The 17,190-nt window shown below is 41.5% G+C and overlaps 1 protein-coding gene across 2 annotated transcripts in view; it reads left to right on the forward strand.

Moving 5' to 3' along the window:
* The window catches only part of Ehbp1 (EH domain binding protein 1), a 244,935-nt gene that overhangs the window by 27,563 nt on the left and 200,182 nt on the right, over positions 1-17,190 (forward strand). For both annotated transcript variants that reach the window (XM_055628756.1, XM_055628757.1), the window contains exons 3-5: positions 2,373-2,430; positions 9,513-9,608; positions 15,599-15,652. In XM_055628756.1, the coding sequence (XP_055484731.1) occupies positions 2,373-2,430; positions 9,513-9,608; positions 15,599-15,652 (208 nt within the window). The remainder of the gene's footprint in view (positions 1-2,372; positions 2,431-9,512; positions 9,609-15,598; positions 15,653-17,190) is intronic.

Here is a 17,190-nt window from a genome sequence, read left to right on the forward strand (position 1 = left end):
TGTATGTGTGTATGTGTGTATGTGTGTATGTCTGTATGTTTGTATGTATGTATGTATGTATGTATGTGTGTATGTATGTGTGTATGTGTGTATGTATGTATGTTTGTATGTATGTATGCATGTATGTATGTTTGTATGTATGTATGTATGTAAGTTTGTATGTATGTATGTATGTATGTATGCATGTATGTGTGTATGTGTGTATGTATGTGTGTATGTTTGTATGTATGTCTGTATGTATGTATGTATGTTTGTATGTATGTATGCGTGTATGTGTGTATGTGTGTATGCGTGTATGCATGTATGTGTGTATGCGTGTATGTATGTATGTATGTGTGTATGTGTGTATGTGTGTATGTTTGTATGTATGTATGCATGTATGTATGTATGTGTGTATGTGTGTATGTGTGTATGTTTGTGTGTATGCATGTATGCATGTATGTGTGTATGTCTGTATGTATGTGTGTATGTATGTATGCATGTATGTATGTATGCATGTATGTATGTGTGTATGTGTGTATGTGTGCGCCTGCACCGTGAGTGGGAGTCAGGGTAGCAGCTGCTCTCCTCTTTTGTCTCTTGGGCTGTTGTTGCTAACGAGAAGCTTAATTACTTCTGCCAGTTTAATTACTTGATTGTCAGTGACTGCTTTGTTTTCTCTCTTTATTCTTTTATGGCTTTTCCATGTTTCTGTTCCTCTGCAGTGTAGTTGTGTGTATGTAGTTACAGGTTTATTTTTACTTACACTTTGTGTTCTTTGATGCATAAGACATACAACTTCCTTTCTCAGTACTGAGGATTTACCAAGTCTTCACACATGCTAGGCAAATGCTCTAGGCTCTTTTCACATTTTCTTTTGAGCTGGAGTCTCTCTGGTCAGGGCTGGGCTTCAGGTTTTCTCTGGCAGTCTCAGGAGCATCTAGCATTGTAGGCTTGTGTCACCAAGCCTGGCGTGGGAAACATTTTAACTACTTTAAAAAAAAAATCAAAATGTAGGTGATAATCATATTCCTCTTGTTTTCCAGAAACATGAAGGAAAAGTTAGTTTTCCTTATTTTATTTGACTTTCCATTGGCAGATGGTAAGGAGGAGAGGTCCAAAGCCATACGCGTTATTATATGAGTGGTATAACCCATAGGCAAACTATTTGGACGCCTTTTTAATGGTCACTTTCTCTAAATTAAAGGGTAATGTCCAAAAGTACACCATTTTGTAGGAGACAGATGTCTGCTTTCTTTTTTTTTCAGCATTAAAAATTTTTTATTACAATTTATTCACATTGTATCCCAGCTGTAGCCCCTTCCCTCATCCTCTCCCAATCCTGCCCTCCCTCTTTCTTCTCCTCCCATGCCCCTTCCCCAGTCCACTGATAGGAGAGGTCCTCCTCCCCTTCCTTCTGACCCTAGCCTATCAGGTCTCATCTGGACTGGCTGCATTGTCTTCCTCTGTGGCCTACTGGTAAGGCTGCTCCCTCCTTGGGGGGTGGGGGGAGGTGATCAAAGAGCTAGCCACTGAGATAGAGACAACCTTTGTTCCCCTTAGTAGGGAACCCACTTGGAGATTGAGCTGCCATGGGCTACATCTGAGCAGGCTTTTTATGTTATCTCCATGCATGGTCCTTTTTCAGTCTCAGAAAAACACCCCTGTGCCCAGATTTTTTTGGTTCTTTTGCTCTACTTGTGGAACTCCAGTCCCCTACAGGTCCCTCTATCTCCCCCTTCTTTCCTAAGATTCCCTGCACTCTGCCCAAAGTTTGACTGTGAATCTCAGCATCTGCTTTGATACCTTTATTAGTAGAGTCTTTCAGAGGCGTCTGCTTCTCTTTTTGAAGTGACAGTCAATTCTAAGTATTGCATTTCACTTGGTTTGTCTGAGTTAACTTGGTGTATGGTTTGAGAGAAGTCTATAGAGGAAATACTAGTTATTTTAATTAGATCATATCTGAATTTAGCGTCTCCTGTATTTGGGTACAGAACTCTGAAGCTTAACTGCTTTATGTAATCTATAGTAGACACTTCTGTCTTTCTGCGTGTGTGTGTGTGTGTGTGTGTGTGTGGGGTGCCTTCATGCTGTGCTGTGTTGGTGTGTAGGAACCAGAGGTCAATCTCTGATGTCTCCATCACTGCCTGATGAGCTGCGGGAGTCTTCCTGTTTCTGCCCTTAGCACCGGGTTACAGCACACTGCTCCAGCCACCTTCTATCTGGGTGTGCGGGATATGAACTCGGGTTTTGCTGGTGTAGAAAGCTTTTCACCTACGCACACACTCCCAGCCCAGTTGTCCTTTTAAAGGTACTATTTTAATAATTTTGTTTAAAATGAGTTATGTTTAATTGCTTTCTTTCTTTCTTCTTCTTTTTTTTAAATTTAACAGGCAACCAGATAAACTGGTGGTAGTGTGGACAAGAAGAAGCCGAAGGAAATCTTCCAAGGTTAGTCTGCTCTGAACAGTTACCACTTACAAACTTGTACCTAGGATTGCTTTGCTCAGATTCTAAGAGGAGGAACTAAGCATTCTGAGGGAGGGTGAGTTGTCTGAGTTCATTACTGGGTTGCCGGAGAGAAGGCGTTGACACCAAAGATTTTTCAACTTTTTCCTATAGTTTCGTAGGCAGAGACTAGAACAGAATTTTAAGTGTAGAGCAGTAGTTCTATAGCTATTTTAAATAGTCTGTTCAGGAGATAACTATTTTTGTAAGCATACAACTATAAGCATTTTTTTTTTCATATAAATAGAACTCTGTTATGAAAAGTTTGTTAGATGGTAATTGAAAATTAAAAAAAAATTATTAAAGGCACCTTTTCAAGGTGGTTTTGTTTGTTTTTGAGACTCATTTTGTATCTTAGGCTGGCTTAGAATTTGTGGTCTTCTTTTTTGTGCTTCCCAAGTGCTGGCATTATATACCTGGCCTCTACTTCTGTTTTTATTAAGCTAAAACTTAAGTGTTCATAACTAACCACATATAACCAAACCTGACTTATTCAAGACACCATGGCCATGACAACTCTTATGAAAGAAAGCACTTAGTTGGGGCTGGGTTACAGTTTCAGAAGTTTAGGCCGTCATCATCATGGCAGGGAGCATGTTGGCATGCAGGCAGGATAGCGTGCTGGAGAAGGAGCTTGGGCTTTTGAGACCCCAAAGCCCGCCCCAGCAGTGATGTACTCCTCCAACAAGGCCTCACCTTACTCCAGGGAGCCAGGCTCCCTAATGACTACCATTCACACATATAAGCCTATGGAGGCTATTCTTACCGAAACCACCATCGTTTACATGTAGAACAAACTATCTATAAACACATACCAGTTTAAAGACTATTCCTACCAAAATGTAGATCGCTATTAGCATAAATTTTCTGTTTCTCGTACAGGCAGTTCTCAACCCTCAGAGGCTGGCACTACTTTGATTTTCTGTCTGTAAAGACTAATTTTACCTATTTTTTGAATTTCATGTAAAAATGCTACCATAGTATTTTTGTATAGCACTGTAGAGCTTTAATAGTGTTATATATAGTTTTTACATAATACGGTACTATTTTATAGTTTCCTTTGCTCAGCATCATGTTTTTGCAATGTGTTCATGCTCTTGTTTTCTTTTGTAGTTTATTGCTGACTAGTATTCCATAATGTGAATACACTACAAGTAAGTTAATTATTCAGTCCCCTGACTAGGCACTCTATTTTATTTTTAAACTTTTGTCAGTGTTAACTGCTAGAGTCATTATTGTTAACTATTTTTGTTTCCGTGGCCATGGGAATGCAACTCTGGGGGTAGGATAGGACCTTCTTAAGTTAAATTGCCAAAAGGCAAAGAGTGGTAGGGAAGACAGCTGGCGCCAGCCTCTAGCCTCCTTTCATGTGTGCACACACCTTTGCGTGGCATTGCCCCCTAGCACACTAGAACACGTGTGCATTCCTAGCACATGCACACGTGTGCGCCAGAAGCTGCTGACCACTCCTACAGCAGTATAGGCACCGAAGCTGATTCAAGTTGTGAACAGCATTTTCTCCAAGGCATGGATCTGGTTTGGATCCTGTCGTATCTATTTACCTATGAGGAGCTCTAAAAACGGACATAGTACTTCTCCTGTGTCTTCAGCTTTTGTGGAATTGACCAGATAAAGCTGTTCATCAAGTGTAAGTGTAATTATCTTATACATACGTAAGCATAGCAGAGGCCTAGGGTATGCTCTAGAGTGGACACGGAAAGCAATTTCTTTCTTTTGGCAATTAGCTAGCAAGTATTCTATAAGAATCATGAAATATAATATACTTAAAAATACTTCAGGTTGTAGGTGAGTTCAGAATATAGTCATTTTTTATATTAAATACTCTTATTTAATGGCATATTACAATTGAAGTAATTTTTATGAAGGGAAGATTCTTTGTCATACAACATCAGATATTATTTGAGTCTAGCTAATGAAATACAAACTTGAGGCTACAGGTTCATTTTCTCAGAAACCAGTATATTCTAGAAGAAATTACTTTTTATTCTATTTGTTTCTTAGTCTTAACGTTGTTCAAGACTTTCCTTTATACAGTCAGATCTCGGTAGTTAGGAGTTTCACACATGTGGATTCAATAATGAATTGAAAATATTTGGGGGAAATTGTGGCTGAGCCAGGTAGGGTGGTGTCGTCTATGATCTCAGTACTTGGGAAGTCGAGACTGGAGGGTCAGGCGTTCCAGGCCAGTTTGGTCTTTGTGAAACCTGTCTCAAAAAAAAAAAAAAAAAAAGTCCTCATTATTCCCTAAACAATGTGAAATAGCAAGTAGTTACACAGCCCCCACGTTGTAGTGGATATTGTAAATTTTTAGAGATGATTTAAAATGCAAGGGAGCAAATGCACAAATATACAGAGGTCATATACGAACAGTACACCATTTATATAATGACGGAGCGCCTGTGGGCTTTGCGTATAGGACAGTCTGGGGTCCTGTCCCTCAGATGTTACTGTACTTTATTTACTGTATCTTTTCCTTGAACATTGGAGGTATGTAACAGGTTTTGAGAACTGACAGTATTACTCTTATAACAGCATATATATATATATATATATGTATATATATATAATACATCTATGAAAATGTTTTATAAATTACACATAATAAAGAAGGAAATTTAAAACTGACATTCAGATAAATCATTATACCGATTGTTAAATTAGTCAGTAGAATAATAAGGCATATTTGCCTTTTTAATTTAAAGTTTAATTCCCAGTTAATTGCTCATTTTCCATTTGTACATGTGTGTTTTATAGTTAACTATCTAAAGAGCTCGTTGCAGATTCATTTGGTTAAAATAGTATGGGAAATTAACACAATATGACGCTTCTCTACTTTCTCAAGTAATGACATTTATAGCACAGGCTTTGTCAAGCTCTAAGTGGTTTGTAAACATACACATAAATAATTTTTCAGTGTATATGAAAGTAGCAGGCAGCAATTGTGATAAACAAAAAAAAATGTGGCATATTAGTTTTGAGTTGTCAATTTCTAACTAGAAATTGAAGTTTGCAGAGAGGTGTGAGAATTCCAAAGGGAAACCAGAGCTTTAAAACCTCTCCAGATTTTTTGCTGTCACTGTCACCTTGCTTTGCGATTGAGCCTTTCAGATGTCAGGAACACTTCTGTGTCAGGAGGAAGAATGTGCCTTTGGGGCTTTCTAAAATGGAGGTGTGCTAGCAACAGTAAAATTGATTGATGGATGGCATATGAAACATTGCACATACGTGAAACGTGGGTATATGCACTTTTAAAATTTGTAGAACACCAGTTTAATGAAGTGGAAACTGGAAATTTTAGCGAAACTTTTTGCTCTGTGTATATGCATGTTTGTATATGTGTGATTTAAAATTCATGGGAGCAGTTGTGTCTGCACAGTGCATGTGTATGCATGTTCACAAGGAGGCCAGAGTTCACGTAGGGCGTTTTCCTGGATTGTACTTCCCCTTGAATGTGAGGCAGGGTCTCTCACTTGAACCCCAGAGCTTACTGATTGGGCTTAGCTAGCTGGCCGGCTTGCTCCAGGGCTCTCGTCCCGAGTTCTGGGATTCCAGGCAGGTGTCACATCCATTGGGCATTTATCTAGGCGCCTGCTTGCTGAACTCTTAGACCCGCCCGCACTATTGCGTAGCCGCACTTCACCTGTGAGCCATCTCCCTAGATCCTCAGGGAAACATTCTGATTCTGTATAGTGACTCCCAGTCTAATGCATTTTATAAAGTTAGTACTGTTCAAGCTTCACTTCTGTTACAGTCACAAAATATTCTGAAAGGTTTGTTTTACCTTCCAGTTTGTTTTACTTTACAGTTCCAAGTTAAAGTCTGCCATTAGGGGGGACGTCAAGGCATGCAGCTGGGCACATCACATCTAGAGTGAAGAACAGAGATAAAGGAGTTCATGCTTGTTTGCTGGTAGCGGCTTACTGAGCTTTCTTCATTACACATCTAGAGAGTGTGCTGCCCATAGGGTCAGTCACAGTTGAGGCAAATCCTCCCTCCACCCCCTCCAGACATGCTCTCAGGCTAACCTTTGGTAAGGTTAGACTTAAATATCTGCTTAAACCTGTTTCTGCTGCTGAAACTTTTACTGAAAAAGATGCGATCAGAATTGCATGGGCCAAGTCGCTATGGTCTTGATTCCTTTTCATCTCCATGGCCAAGTAAAGTTCAAATTCTGTGATCTTGGGCAAGGCATTTACCTGTTTCCTCATTTGTCAAGTATGTTCCCTGATGTGCATCTGTAGGCATGTACTATAGTGTCATGCCTGTTAATATGGGAAAGTGGCCTTGGATTCTGGAAAACAAAGAAAAACAGCAACAAAAACCTCAGCTGTCTCAGTGTTGTCTGTATCTTCCCCTTTAACTGGTTATTGGCATTTGCATAAGCATCTTTTTGCCTTCTTTACAAATTCTCTTCAGATGTTATTTCTTCAACTGTGGATAACTTGTTTCCCTCAGAGTAGTCAAGTGTGCTCTCATATGTAATATTTTCCATTTCTTTCTTCCCTTGTTTTCTGAACTCATTCCATTCTGGCCTTTTCTCTGAACTCTACTGCACTGAAACTGCTTCTGACTTTGTTAATGGCTCTCTTTTGTTGAGTCCAGTTGTCATTTCTAGGCCTTTTGCTCTTTCTTCTGTTACCAACATACCAACATTGGGTACTTTGTTTACAATGTGGCTAGGGTACCTCACGCTCCTGCTTTTTCTTTACTCTCCTGACACACCTTTGCTGATTTTGTTTCATTTCCTTGTCTTGTTCATATTATACCCCAGGTCTTGGTCCAGACTATCCTGCAACTCCCAGGGCCTAGTTCATACCAGGAAAGTTGTCTGTTGTTGAGCTACATCCCAATCCAGACTTATTCCTTATCTGTTCTCACTGTGCTAGGATCATACCCAGTCTTAAGATTTCAGTATCATGTTTTGCTAATAATCCCAAATTTGTAACAGACACTTCGATTGAGCTTCCTATTTGAACACCAGTACTTCTGTGTCTGATAGCAACTGAGATTTGATGTGTATAACACAGAGCTCCTGAACTTGGCCTTGCCTCGTATACACTAACAGCAGCTTATTTTGTTCCTCAGGGGTAAGACAGCTTTAGCTACTTTCATACATAAGGCAGCAGATTGTCCTACCTGTAAAATACAAACAGTACACCATAATCTGAATGCTCTGTGTTGCTTCCTGCCACCCCTGGCCAAGTCTCCCTCTGCTCTCCTCCGGGCTGTTTCAGTGCCCTCTTAATCCTTCCTAGCTGTTTCCTCTGTTCTGTCTGAAGCCTGCTCATTTAGCCTCATTGCCTAAAATGAGTCGACTGAAACACAGCTTAGATCATTGTTCCTTTGTGTAAACGCTTCCAGTGGCTTCATGGCTCATGCAGGGTAAGAATGAGTATCTTGTGTCTGGCTAGGTCCACATCATGCTAGGCATCATGCCCTCCTCCGCTCCTTGGCCACTCTGCTCCAATCATGTTACCTTGTTAGAAATGTGGATGCACTCCAGTGCCGCTTGTTCCCACCTCAGAAAGCTTTTTCGTGTGTTTGTATGTCTGATTTCATCCTCCTCCTTCCTTCCCTGAAGTGTCTCTGCTCTCCTGAAACTACCTCTCACTGCCCTGGAAAGATCTACTTTCTTTTGACCTCTATATCTTTATTCTCTGTTTTATATTCTCCCATGACACACATGCAAAACATAACATACTTAGGTAATCTGAATAATTTGTGCATCTCTCATTACTTATACCATAAACTCCACTAAGGCAGATAGGTAATTTTCTATAACTCTATAGCCCAGGACAGTGCATGGCAGATGGTAGCAACTGAGTGAACTGGTGAGTGAATGGGTAGTTCCTGCCCTGCAGGAAGGATTGTTGTACAGGTGCAGTGAGTTTTTCACAGTCTGTGAGCAGATGTATAGAAAGTGCTGTTTAATTGTTAGCTTTTATTATCTTCTTCAGGCACATCCACGGACACTTTTGCAGCACGTAAAGATGAAAGCTTCCTAGCCCTGTCCTGGCGCGCCATCTCCCTTCAGCTTGACTTTGGTCAATAGGGCACAAGGGAGAACTGGTGACAATCTTTAAAATTTGGGTGGTGAAGTTCCCAATGGGATTTCAGTAATCAAGGTTTATAAATAAAACACTTCCCAAATCAGAAGATTTAGAAATATAATCTGGAATAGCTCTACAACATGTCCTCTCTCACTTACCCTAAGCACGAAACATTGCAGTTCAGGGGAAACAAACTCAAATTCAAAGTATATGGTTAGACCCTCCCTCTTCCTCCTCTCCCTTCTTTCCTCCTCTCTGTCCACCTCTACCTTCCTCCTCATTCTGGAGCCCTCAGCCTCCTGAGTTGCTGACACCACTGACACATGGCTGTACCCTGCTGGATTTTCCTCATGTTTTTTTAGTTGTGTGTGGGGGTGTCCTGCCTGCACGTCGTGTCGTGTGCCACTGGAGTCCTGGGGCCCGTGAGGGTCAGAAGAGGGTGTTGGCTCCCCCGGAACGGGAGTCACAGATGCTTGTGAGCCGCCTTGTGGACGTTGTGAATGGAACCCAGGGCCTCCGGAAGAGCAGCCAGTGCTCTTAACTGCTGAGCCATCTCTTCAGACCCGAGATTTTCCTTTTAAGAAATAAACTTGCCTTAAACTTCTCAGTCAGAAAAATAATATTTAAAAAAATATTGTTTCCACTTACAATTTTCCATCACCAAAAATAGCAGCCTTTAAGAACATAAGAGATCTTACTTTTTGTGATTTTGTGGCACACGTGCACATGTGTGGTAGTGCGTGATGGTTTGCTTATAGATAAATAGATAGCTTTCGTTTGTTTGAGCTGTTCTGGCCCAAGCTTAATGCTTAAAAAGCTTGTTTTTTTCTCCAGGTTTGCTTTTATTTTAGCTGGTGATTTTTATTTAGGGGAGACTAAAGATCTTAATTGGTAGCTAAATAAGGTTGATGACTTTGTACTTCATAATCGACGCTTTCACTTTTATTCTCATAGGCTCACAGCTGGCAACCTGGAATAAAAAATCCGTATCGTGGTGTTGTTGTTTGGCCTGTCCCTGAAAACATTGAAATCACTGTGACACTTTTTAAGGTCAGTTCTTTCTCTATAAGTTATGGCTGCACATGCTCTTGTGTGTGGGTATCGCACCGTTCCTGTTGTGTGCACTTGTGTCTCACCTGCTTATCTGACTGCATCATTTTCAAGGATGGGAGCCGTTTACACTCGTAAAGGCGACCCAGTGCTTCACGGGCCACAACGGCCTGTGGGCCCACTTCTTCCTGTGCTCACAGTAAACCCTGTATAAGTATTGTCGTATTGACATTATGTTATATCATACCCTCTACTATATCATACATAACTATTATATATACAAAATAATATATTATGTATATAATATTATAACATATCCATGTATATATTACACATGTATAATGGTTATAATAATACACACATATTTTTAGTACACAGATATGTATATATTCTATTATACATATATATTTTATACATAATAAATGTATATTTAGATTATATGTAGTATATGTATATTATCTATGTTTGGACGGGGTCTCACAGATAGCCCCTTTGCTTCTCTCAAACGCACAGAAATCTGCTGAACTCCGCTTCCTAGGTGCTGAGAGTAAAGGCACGTGTTATCAAGCGCCACTAGTTAAAATATTTTACTAACATTGATATTTATGGGAATTATAATTTAAAAACAACATACTGCTTTAAAGAGCAGATTCAAAAAACAGATGTTCATATACCATTTGCCTGTCTTTTATGTTTTTTTCTTGAAAATTGTCTTATTTCTTTAAATATAAATATTCAACACATAGGATAATTAAGTGCCAATTTACTAACCAACTTTCTCCTCTTAAGAATAAGGCAAGTAGGGCCTGTTATTAGCCTTTTGGAAAGCCGTGGAATCCGAAAACAAGCATTTGCCAAACCTGATGGGCACAGGCCTATAGTGTGTCTGGCAGAGACTGGCAGAGAAGGATCACAAGTTCAAGGCCTGCCTAAGCCACATAGTGTGTTCAAGGCCATCCTCAGTAAATTATTGCGACCCTGTCTCAGAATAGAAAGTAAAGAGGCTTGGTATGGGGAGGGCTGCCTATTATCCAGTGCTTTTAGGAGTTCAGAGCCATTTTCTGCTCTATACTGAGGCCACCCTAGGGCCAAGTGAGACCTCCCTCAAAAACAGGGTTGGGACATGGGGAAGTTTGAGTTAGGGAGGGAAAGAGGGGTGTGTAAGGAGTGACGGTGCAAGTAGCTAAGAAATAGGAGTAGGTGATTCAGCTCAGTGACAGAGTAGTTAGCATGAATGACTCCTTAGGCTCCGTATTTAGGAACACACGCGCACGTGCTGCGCCACACCCTTTATTGTGCTGTACACCTATTGTTGGCGGCGACACCGTCGCCGTCATTATCATCTCTTTAATTTGCTTAGGAGAAAATAAGAGATGAGACGGTAGCTGTTTTTCTCTTTATCTTTTTTTCCCAGGACAGTCAGAATTGCCCTATTGCCCTTCTGCCTGCTGCCCTCAGAGGCTGTTGTGAAGCCCTTCTTTCCCATAATTCTCCTGCTGGAATGATAACCTAAGCTTAGTAGTTAAGAACAATACTTTCAGAGGCTCTGCTTATTAATTTCTCTGTTCATTTAATTCTCAAAGCAGCCTCAAGGTTCTGTCAGTATTTCTGTTTTGCTAATAGGGAAGCTAAGACCAGTAGGGAGTGTAACGTTTCCAAATACCTTATGAGTTAACGCTGTTCTTTCCTCCATACCAGCGGTTCTCAACCTGTGTGTTGCGACCCCTGTGGGGGACACATATCAGATATTTACTTTACAGTTGATAACAGTATCAGAATTACAGTTGTGAAGTAGCAGTGAAATCACTGTATGGTTGGGGTCAGCAGAGCATGAGGAGCTGTATTAAGTGGTCCCCGGGTTAGGAAGCTGAGAACCCCTGCCCCGTGCTGTACTGCACTCTCTGCAGTACTGGCTTCTGACTGTCTCCTGTAACAGCAAGCTCTCCGATATGCCTCATCAAGTACATATCTTGATTTGGTCTGCTCATATTGGTAAAACCTAATGTGTATGAAGTTGTACAGTGTTTCAAATTTATTTTTAATGGCAGAGCACAAGGGATTAGCATGCAGCTGAAACATAGTTCATAGCTCTTTCTTTGGGGAACTGACAGAATGATTCTGAGTTGAAAAAAGCTATTAAAAGTTGTTGCTTGAAAGATTAGGACTTAAGTGAGGTTTTCGAGTTCCGCTGTGAGCATATATATATATATATATATGTGTATGTATATATATATATATACACACTCCTCACTTAGCTTTTATGCCTTTGATTATCAAGACCTAGGGAAATGCCCCGTACCCCCGTTCCCTGGTTGCCAGGATCAAACATTACTCAGTTGTATTATTGGGCCAACCTTGAAGCCTATCCAGTATTTGAATGAGCATTTGCAGCGGATCCTTCAGCTTCCACATTACCCAGAATTCGGGTAGGAAAACAAAAGCGGAGAAGCACCAGAATGAAACACCTTTATTTTTTTATGGTGATTTTTGGATCTTGTTTTTTGAACAGCACTTAAGTATTCCTCTTACTTTTCCCTTCTGTCAAATTTCGCAGTTGACTTAAGTTTGAAATTAAAAAAGGAAAGGGCTGCTGTGGGTCCCTTTGTTGCCAGTGGGGCATTCACATGTGTCAACTCACAGAGAAATGCTTTTCAGATTATTTATTGTGTAGATTTGTTTATTTTTGTGTGTATGGGTGTTTTCTCTCTAGCTCTGTGCACCACATGTGTTTGTTGCCTGTAGAAGGCATGAATACCCGGGAACTGGAGTTACAGATGGTCCGAGGTACCATGTGGGTGTTGAGACCGTTATTTAGGTCCTCTGGAAGAACAGCAGCCAGTGCTTTTACCTGTTGAGGTACCACTCCAGGCTCCCTAAATATTTTTAATAATATCTTATATGTAATATAATAATATATTATTATATGACATAATATATATATGGATGTTTGTCTGCATGTGTGTCTGCATGAGTGCGTGCCTGGTGCTGAGAAGGCCAGAAGAGGGTTTCGATCTCCTGGACCTTAAGTTATAGATGGTTGTGAGCTGCCTCATGGTTGCTGGGAATTGAACCTGGGTTCCTTGGAAGAGCAATCAGTGCATTTAACTGTTGAACCATCTCCCTGAGAAATACTTTTTAAGAAATTTATCAGTGTGTTTCATGTCTGTAATTTAACTAAAAGTTGACTTCTTTAGGTTACATGCTTGTTTTTGAAATTTCAATTAAATTGAAAATAGATATGGCTAGTAAAGAAAAATTCATATTTTCAGAAGGGAAATGGCTCTTTATACCATTAGAACTGAGGTAAGAAAGTTGACAACAGTTAGAGGTAAGTAAAGAAGGTTTAATTAATTACAAATATTTTGTCTGGTCATATTAATACGACAATTGCATAGACATCTACTTTAAAGTGCCTGAGAAATGATCGAAATGTTGTAGCTGCTTTCATATCTTTCCTGAAATTTCCTTCAAGTTATTTCTTGGCCCCAGTAAAATTATTCCATAAACTAAGTTGTTTTAGGTGTACTTAATCATTTATGTTTTAAAAGTGTTTATTTTCTTTAAATACTGAATTATATTGCTACATCAAGACATTGTTCTGGGGTCCCTGAGAGGCTGTTATGAGCCACACACATTTCTTGAGACTGGGGGTTCAGTGGCTAAACCTCCCAAGTGGATAAAAGTCGGATGGATCTGGAGCTCCAGTACAACCCTGCCATTGTGCTGGGAGGGGCTACATCTGCATTTCAGGTTTCTCTCAGTTAAATGCTAATAAAACAGTGTCTCACGCGTCGCTGGGACACGCTGTACACTCAGTAGATGTCTTACTTTGGTGCTAAGTGTACTGCACTCGTAAAACAACAGACAAAGAAGACAACAAAAAGGCAGGAGGGTGGTGGGATGGGGCAGCCCAAATGGAAAAAAGTAGCAAGTAGAACTTTCAGCTTTCATTTCCCAGTCATGTTCCACCTCCCATGCCACTGACACCAAGAAAACTGTGTTGGGTGTTTAGCTTACCAATATGAATTTACTCATCAAAGCAGTGTGCCAATACAGCTTAGCTGTATGCGTGTGCCACCATGCCATGACATACAGAATGAGTGAAGTGAGGTAGCGGAGAAGTTTGGGATTGTGTTCAGGGCACTCTGGATTGAGCCAGAGTCTTGCATGCTCAGCAATTCACAGGGCTGGGCAGCCCTCCTGCTCTCACAGTCTGGGGCCTGGTTCACTTTGCCTTTGCCGTCTGGGCCAGCTCTACTATGTTCCCCAGGGGAGATGCAGGGCTGCTCTCCTGAGTGCTACAGTCAGTGAGGGTGCAGGGCCAGGTCTCTGCTCTCATGCCCTTAGGGCCAGGGGGTGAGGGACTGATGTGGGGGAGGGCATCACCCCCATACCCACACGACCTCACAGCAGGCAAGTGGTTGGCTCACTTGAGCCTCCTTGGCCAGGGCCAGCACTATTTTGATTCCCAGGCGAGTTGCAAGGATAGCTCAGTGGAGGTGGCAAGGGGCAGTGGGGGATCATCCCCTCTGTGCTGTGCCACCCATGGCACATGAGCGGTGGGGTCAGCTCTCCCATGCTCACACCCAGGGCTGGCTCACCCACACCCCTGCCACCAAGGCCAGCTCCACTGTATTGCCCGGTGGAGGCACAAGGTCTGCTCTCCTGTCTGCTCTTTTGAGTGCTGCCACTGGTGAGAGTGGGGCCAGGTCTCCAGAGCACTGCAACCAGTGGGGCTTAGCCAGTTCTGTCCTGCCCTGGACCACAGACGTCCCTGTGCCCTCTAGTGGTAATGTGAACCACAACATCAACTGTGAACCCTGACAGTCTTCGAGGCCTGCGCCGGACATGGCTCTCACAGCAGCTTGGGCTGGGGCCTAACCATGGCCTCAGGTGGCCGGGGTGGCCACTCACAACAGGCTGTTTCTCTCCAGCCTCCAGTTCCGTTTCCTCGTCCTAATACTCAAGCTGCTCCACTTCTTTCTTTCCCATCTTCCCATCACATACCCACACTTGGTGGTGGCTCCACACGGCTGGTGGGTCCCTGAGTGACTCCCCCGTGCCTTGCCCCCGAGGGCAGGTCTGTGGATGGCATGAGGGTTTGCAGGGCTCTGTCTTCCTCCTCCTGGGGGCTGTCTGTGTGTCCGGCCTGCCTGTGAGCTGGAGGTCAGGTGTGTGGGCGTCTTCCCCCACCTGTGGTGTGGGGCATGGCAGACCTGCTGAAACACTGTGGTCCTATGTATGTCCCCACACCTACCCTACTTCTCACACACACAGACTTGAACTTGAATACATTCAAAAAATACAGTAGAGCCTACTACTTTATTTTTTTTAAGTTACTGAGCTATTTTTCTTTATAAAATTTTTGAATGCCAATTACTATATTAAAAATTTACAGCGTAAACATTCCAGTATTTAGTTTCTTTTCCTTCTATTGTGATAACATATGCACAAGCAACTTGAAGGAGAACTTGTGTGTTGTGGTGGGGAAGGCCTGGGGCAGGAGCTTGAGGTAGTGGCCGCCTGCTTCCACAGTCAGGAAGCAGAGGTGGTTAGTGCTTTGCTCTGTGTGCCCCACACTTTGTTGCCTTTACTTGTTCTAATATTTATAGAAATTGCACACGGTTTTGCTGAGTCTGGGTATTTTCTTTCATGAAGCTTTCCTTGTTAATTTCCACAAGATGAAATGTATTGTAAACCTCTGAAACTTTTAAGTATTCCAAGGGATTTCATAATCTTTTTGTCTTGTCATAGGTGCAGTGCTGGAAGAGATGTGTCAACAAAAGCTGACTTTATTAGTATAAAATAATGATCTAGATTTAGAGCAGTTACTTTGACAGTTTTTTTTTAAAGGTTATTTTGCTTCTTTCTTTTAAAAAGCTAGTAAAATTATAAACACCCATTTGTATTTTTTTGAGTGTATCGATTTGATTAAACACAAGTTTTTTGTTTCTTTGTTTTTTACTTTTCATAATTTGCTTTTGTTGCAGGATCCTCATGCAGAAGAATTTGAAGACAAAGAGTGGACATTTGTCATTGAGAATGTAAGCTAATGACAAATATTTCTCATACTTTTTTTTACCTTGCTGTATTATTAAAGTATATGAGCAGATTGGTGATGGAAGAAATGTTGCTTTATGAAAACTTAAAGGGGAATTTGTAGGTTTTTAGAAGATTTGTCAATAACAATTGCTTATAAAATAGTTTTGATAAAACTGTAAAAGTCTTTCCTGACAAACTGTATATACACTGTGTTCTGTTTGGGACCTGAGGGCAAAGTCATTGATCTCTTCAGCATCTAGCATGCTGTTTCTTACCTAGTAAATACTTGCATGTACTGGAATCCCAAGAGGCTAAGAGATGTGCAGTGGTGTTAAAGAAATGCTTTCTAACCAGGGATTAGACACAACGGGCAGCGACACTGTAACGGCTAAGAGTCTAGGCGCTAGGGGCTGGAGAGCTGGGTGGCTCATAGGGTGAAGCGCTGCGGCTCTCTCGGAAGACTGGAGTTGCTTTCCCTCACTGGGTGCTGCAACAAATGGCTGTGACTGGCTCTAGGGAGTCTGACGTCCTCTGGACGGACGTGGACACACACAGACGACTTGGGTAGAAGCCCTCGCCCTCCCAGTTACAAGCCCTCAGATGATGAACTGGCTTCTGTTGTTTCCTCAGCTGGAAGGTTTGTGAGTTGCTGGCAAGATTAAAGATTTCTCCCTAAATGTTAGCCTTTCTGATTGGCGTTACCACTGTCTTCTCATCACTGTCCTCAAAACTCTGAGACTCACGTGCGACCTGCTTGTAAAACTTTCTGTATCTCGTTCCTCTCTTCTATGCTTGAGTTTGCTTTGTATCTCAGCGCTAAAAGGAAGCTCAAGCTTTTCCCAGCAATGACTTGGACCATTTTTAGGTTTCAAGTGTCGAGAAGAGTAGAAGCAAGATCAGGTATCAGGTCCAGAAATAGTTGGGGAGCTTTGATGGCTGATATGAAGCATTGCCAGCATGTTAAAGTCTCACCCACATTAACAAATATGACCTCTGTAGGGGTAGAGTTGTATATACATTAGACTTGGAAAAGTGACACCAACTCAGACTTGCTTAGTTAGACTTGAAAGCTAACATGTTCATATCATGCTGTGGATCCCCGGGGGAAGAAGACCCTCTGTCACTCACGGTTCCTTTTACCTGTGAAATCTCTTCATTTGACTCGCTGGAGGCTTAGTGAGTTAAATTCAAACTCTTTCATGAGAAAAGCATGTTAAACCAGTTTTATATTTGTATAAGAAGGGGCTTTTATTATTCAATCTTAGGATAAAGAAACAATAGCTCCACATGTGTGAAGACTGGGTTATAAACTAATGTACCAAGAGGCTCAAGTTCTTTTTTTTTTTTTTTAACGGAAAATTGAGCTGGGTGTAGTTGCACATACCTTTAATTCCAGCACTCTGGAGTCAGAGGCAGGGAGATCTATGTGAGTTCGAGCCTCACCTGGTCTACAGAGTGAGATTTAGGACAGCCAATGCTACACAGAGAAATCCTGTTTGAAAAACCAAAAGGAAAAAAAAAAAAAAAAGGAAAACTATAT

Source organism: Psammomys obesus, unplaced genomic scaffold (assembly GCF_907164565.1).
Source record: "Psammomys obesus unplaced genomic scaffold, mPsaObe1.curated_primary_1811, whole genome shotgun sequence".
Lineage (NCBI taxonomy): Eukaryota > Metazoa > Chordata > Mammalia > Rodentia > Muridae > Psammomys > Psammomys obesus.